This window comes from Belonocnema kinseyi, chromosome 7 (assembly GCF_010883055.1).
Source record: "Belonocnema kinseyi isolate 2016_QV_RU_SX_M_011 chromosome 7, B_treatae_v1, whole genome shotgun sequence".
NCBI classification, from domain to species: domain Eukaryota; kingdom Metazoa; phylum Arthropoda; class Insecta; order Hymenoptera; family Cynipidae; genus Belonocnema; species Belonocnema kinseyi.
The window spans coordinates 120,266,498-120,272,087 of record NC_046663.1 but is presented as its reverse complement, the minus strand read 5'-3'; the positions used below and the strand labels follow the sequence as shown (position 1 = coordinate 120,272,087).

General features: G+C 31.8%; 1 protein-coding gene across 1 annotated transcript; it reads right to left on the bottom strand.

The window, feature by feature from the left end:
- Positions 1-3,223: 3,223 nt before the first annotated feature.
- LOC117176656 lies at positions 3,224-5,044 on the bottom strand. Its single transcript, XM_033366908.1, has 3 exons — positions 4,982-5,044; positions 3,746-3,926; positions 3,224-3,648 (listed from the first exon to the last, which is right to left on the bottom strand). Exons 1-3 carry the CDS (start codon positions 5,042-5,044, stop codon positions 3,224-3,226), a joined length of 669 nt encoding a protein of 222 aa, XP_033222799.1.
- Positions 5,045-5,590: the final 546 nt, after the last annotated feature.

Below are 5,590 nucleotides of genomic sequence, written 5' to 3'. Positions count from 1 at the left end.
AATGAACGTCGAACATGAACATGGACTGAAACCACCACAGAAACTCTTACATACTTAGGTTATATTGCGTTAGTATTAATAACCTTATTCTCGATGTACAAATGCGGACTCTGCGATCTAGCACGAAAATGTCTGCCAAAAATCTGTTTCAACCTATTTTGTACAACTAATAACATTAATAATAACACAGCCCTAACGCCAACTATTGTTACCTACGTTCCACAGGCTCCTCCTGCACATGAAATTGAAAACAGTGAGCCGTTAGTAGCACCTAAAGTTGTTAAATTGCGTTTTTCAGGAGCAAAACGAGTCTACCGAGGGGGGTGTAATACTTCTACTTTACCACTCTCCCCTCTCGTTGATTCTAGCTAAGGGTAGTTCGCCTGCAACGCCTACACAAGGCCCTCGGGGCCTCAGTAGTCCTTGCGCCCTGTCTACGGACAGGTCATTCTGTATCTTTCGGTAAATAAACAAAAGTATTCTTATATCAAGTATAAAAGAAGTGTAATTCACTAGACCGTCACACAATTGACACATCCAGCAAACTGACATAAGGCAAAAGATTTGTGGAAATCGACAAAAGATCGCGACACTTCTGTTACCAGAAATATTAACCAGAACAGTTTTAACCAGAAAAAATCAACCAGAGTTCATTAACCAAAATTTTTTAGTAATATTAAACATAATTTCTGATTCAATTAACTAGAAACTTTTTAACCAGGCGCGTCTAGTGACTTTAACTATAGTCTGTTCCCTGAGAGAAGATCCTCTGGGCGCGCATATGGGTTGGCGTTTCTGGATGGAGGAATATCCTTACCCGTTTTTTCACACGTAGTCTATTAAGTTCTCTTCTCATTGGTCCCTTGGTCTTTTAATATTTATTACTTTCCTTGAGTTTCTCTCTAAAATAGTTTGAATGACTTTTACGAGATGTTAGCTATAAAAGAAAAGGACCTCACCGCGCGTAGGTCTCGAGTTACAGGGGTCTACGGTACCCACTTGAGTTTTTGACTCAGTCGCTCTTTTTTGTAACTAAAAAGTTAAAAAATAATAATTTTGCAATTACCGACTTGAAAGTAATATATTTAGAATTTTAGAATTATTCCGATTCCAGCTATATGTAATTTGTCCATAAAATTTGAAAATTGGGGAAGCAAGCAATATCAAATTGAATTTTGAGATAAAGTTTCTGCGATTAAACTTCTTCAAGTTTTCAACTTTCAAAGGCAAGTAATATATCATTGTAACTAGAAAAATTCGTAAATGCTGATTATGCTATTTTTCAAATCAATAATAAAAATATTAATTTTTTCTGAATTTCCTCACTTGGACTGTACCACTTAACCAATGAGGCAGATATTGTAGTTGTCAAAAGAAGAAGAAGAAGAAGAATGAAGTACGATTTACAAATAAGCTTCAAATTATTATATTTCATTGCAGTTGTTATTACAGTTAAAAGTAGAATAAGCAAAATATATATGCACTATCAATTTTTTTTTATTTTGCTGTTAAAATATTTAATTTTGATGTTTAACACTAGAAATTATAAAATTACAAATCCTTACAAAAACCAAAAACAAGATTTCACCAAATTTTAAATATTAGAAAAATGTGCCTAATCAAAAAAATTTTGATTTAAATTTTGAAAAACTCAAACTTTTTGAATTTTCTTCTGATCGAAAAATAGTTTCTAATCTTTTAGAAAAATATTTTTTTCTGAAAATTTTTTTAAACGTATGTAACTTTTTTAATTTTCATGAATATCAAAATTTTTATTTGGATAATTTGTAAGTCTTTAACCTATCTATAAAAAACTTTCACAAAAATTTCTAAAATTTGGAAAAAAATTTTGAAAAAACTCGAATTTAAAAAATTGTGGGCTAATCGAAACATTTGGATACAATAGTTTTCAAATATATTTAGTATTTCGTGAAAATTTTGAAAGCAATTTTAGGATCTATAAATAAAATAATTTTTTCTATTTTTTTTTTTAATTTTTGAAAAGTATGTAACTTTTCTATTTTTCATGAAAATCAAACAGTTTATTTGGATAATTTGTGCGTCATTAACCCATCTATAAGAAACTTCAACAAAAAATTTGAAAATTAAAAAAAAATTTGAAAATTTTGAAAAAACTCTAATTTTTTTAATTCAGGGCTTATCGAATAATTTGGCTACAATAGTTTTCAAATATATGTAGTATCTATTGAAAATTTTGAATGAAATTTTTGGATCTATAAAAAAAATGTTTTTTCAATTTTTTGAAAATTTTGAAAATTGTGAAAAGTATTTAACTTTTCTCATTTTCATGAAAATCAAAAATTTTATTTGGATAATTTGTAAGTCTTTAACCTATCTATATGAAACTTTCACAAAGATTTCTAAAATTTCAATAAAAAATTTGAGAATTTTGAAAACAATCTCATTTTTTAAATTGTGGGCTAATCGAAAAATTTGGCTACAATAGTTTTCAAATATATTTATTATCTAGTACTACATTGGACAAATCCTCCAAATGTTAGTATCGCTACAACATTCAGGTAACCATACATACAGAAGTACAGACATATAGACATACAGACATACAGACATGCAGACATACAGGCAGGCACCGACAAAATTTTATGATTTTCGGATTCTGTGCGTGCCGAAATGTAAAGATGCGTTAAAAACCAGAGATCGAAAATTTGAACGATTACATTATACCCTCATGAATGAGAATGTAAAAATATACATTTGTATATTCGCCTGTAACGTTGATTACGATGTCGATACGGTCAGAGAGATCCCAGAATTTGTTTTCTTCCGCAATAGCATGACGCACGAAGTTACTCCATCGCCTCTGGTGTGACCCGATCAAGTCTCTCGACGCCTCTCAACGTCCGCAACCTATAGGAAAAAAATTTATCATAAATATTTTGCGAGATATTATAAATTGCATGGGTGAAATGTATGCGCACGTATAAATTACCTTAAAAGTGAAGTTTTTCTTTTTGACGTGTCCCTTTACCATGGACCATACCATTTCGATCGGATTCAATTCACAATGATAGGGGGGTAATCGAAGAACAGCTTTATTAGCTCCTTTGGCTAATTCGTCGATTACATATCTATCGAATTGCGGTTTGAAATCCTTAACTATCAGCAGGATTTCGGCTTTTATCATGGTTGCGTCTACCAGGTGTCCCTTTCCTTGCAACCAGACTTGGATCTCGTTTTTCTTCTACGAGCTATTCGGCACGCGCTCAGCCTTTACTGAGTGATAAGATGCGTCATCTATTACGATAACGTAATTATCATCCAACCTCGGTAAAATTTCATTGAACCACTCTCGAAATATAACACCATTCATCTCATCGCGATAGTCAGCTGAATGTTTTTTGGACTCGAAACATAATAATCCTCCTGGCACAAAACCTTTTTCGCTACCAATGTGCAAAATTATTAATCGTTTGCCTTTACCAGTTGGATTTGGTGCTCCAGTTTTGAGACCACGAAGAAAGGCATCTTTATGGGATTTTATTGATCCATCAAACCACGCTTTAGAGGAAACGTCGCCTGTATTCAGCCATGTTTTCTCCAAATAGTAGATAGATCTACCCTCTTCGCGAAATTTTCTTATCTCCCTGAGATACCTCCGGCGCCAAACTAATTGTTAAAGTAGAAGGAGTGAACTTTTCTCCTTACTGAATTTCTGTCGGTCTAGTCCATGGTTTCAGTGAGCCGAATTCTAATCTTTTTTTACTTGGTGATTTGACTTCGCCCGTCCTTTCGTACTCTAATATTGCATTTTTAATTATGTTTCTTCCAATTCCTGTGTTTTCATTTATTGTACAAATTACTGTTGCTCTTGATACGTCTGGTTCACCCACTTGCATATTCTTGTATATATTAACAATCATTCTTCTTTCCTTGCCATTCACCTCCTGAAATGCATGAAATTGAGTTTTATCTAAATTCCAGTGATTATTTTTTTCCTTTGCAAAAATACAATTACAGAAATCAAGAGTTCGTTTTGTAAATAAAGATTGATTTCTTAAAAAATACATGAAATTGTAAGGAAAATTTTATTTTTAGGCGGATTTGGTAAATAATGTAGTTGAATTTTCAAACAAAAAAACTAATTTTAATCAAAAACATAAATATGAAATGAAATGTAGCACACATTTTTCAAAAATAATATGAATTTTGGACAAAGTAGTTAAATTGAAAAAAAGATTAATTTTAAATTAAATAACATAAACATTCAATGAAATATAGCAAAAATATTTTAAAAGAAATATGAATCTTGGAGAAAGCAGTTGAATTAAAAAAAAATTATATAATTTTTCAATTGAAGAAGTATTTAATAAAATATAGCACAAATTTTGAAGAAAATATGAATTTTGAAGAAAGTAGTTAATTTATTAATAAAAAAAAAAAGATTAATTTTCAATTGAACAACATAAGCGTTTAATGAAATATATAACAATATTTAAAAAAATAATATGAATTTTCGACAAAGTCGTTAAATTTCCCCAAAAAAATTATTATTTTACTAATGACAGAACATAAACTGCAATTTTGAACAATATATTATGAAAATCATTCTGTCTTTTATGTATAATAATTATTAAAATATAAACGGTTCATATTGCAAAACGAAAATTCTATTATGTGAATGTGTTTTGTTTTTTTAACGGTTAGTTTTTTGGAATTTTTCTTTCTTGCACAAAATTGCCTATACTTCGAGCCGCCTAGCATAACCTTTCTTTTTGCTCTAGTAAGAAGTTCCGGATCTAGACAAAAAAACGTTTTTCAAAAATTGTGCCCGTAATTTTTGATTAAAAAAAAATCCATTTACGGCACAAATGAGCACAAGTCTAGCACAATTTAGCAGAACTTTTAATTTTTTGGAAAAAATAAGTTTGTGGATCTAACTTCCGGGACAAAGAATTAAACTCTTCAAAAACTCCTTCAATCTTATCAATAACAGAGTTACATACTTCTCCTTTTTTTTCTTTTTGACTGGCGATGAAGGCGGAGCTGCTAATCCTTCCTGCATAGCGAAGCACTCGATCGAAAAAAATTTGCACTGTACCACACCGCCGTTTGCACACTGCAAGAGCTACACTGTTAATGAAAGAGTGCAATGGCTTTTGATGTCTGACAAGCCTCCCTCTATCTGCATTTTCTTGCCATTCAGTGAATTAATCATTGGTCCGAAGTTAAGAGATAAAATATGATATGCAAGATTTACACGTTGTAAGCCGTAAATCACGTAAAGTCGTAAATCTGGTGGAGGGTTTGGGGACAATTCAGCATTCGGCTTGACGAGACATTGTGAACAAGTGGCTGACACGCCGTTTGCGAAAGGACGCCTTGTAAAATGAGCAATAATTAAAAAGTTCAGAATTCATAAATTGGCAAACATCAACCTTGCACATCGTCGAAAACTAATAGATGAAATTTATCATTCAGGAGTGACATGTTACAAGCCGTAAGCCCCCTAAAATCGTACATCTCGCTGGGAGTCTGGGATCAATTCACCCTTGGGCATCACAAGACGTTATATCAGCGTTTCTTAATCTGTCTTCTCACTTTGTTGGGG

What these genes read in the sequence shown, in the direction of transcription:
- LOC117176656 (XM_033366908.1), bottom strand. Translation starts at nt 5,044, where the DNA reads ATGCAGGAAGGATTAGCAGCTCCGCCTTCATCGCCAGTCAAAAAGAAA. An exon ending in AGAAAAAAAAGGAGAAGTAT is followed by an intron (nt 3,927 to 4,981) that starts GTAACTCTGTTA and finishes CATGCATTTCAG; the next exon opens with GAGGTGAATGGCAAGGAAAG. An exon ending in GGGCGAAGTCAAATCACCAA is followed by an intron (nt 3,649 to 3,745) that starts GTAAAAAAAGAT and finishes TTTAACAATTAG; the next exon opens with TTTGGCGCCGGAGGTATCTC.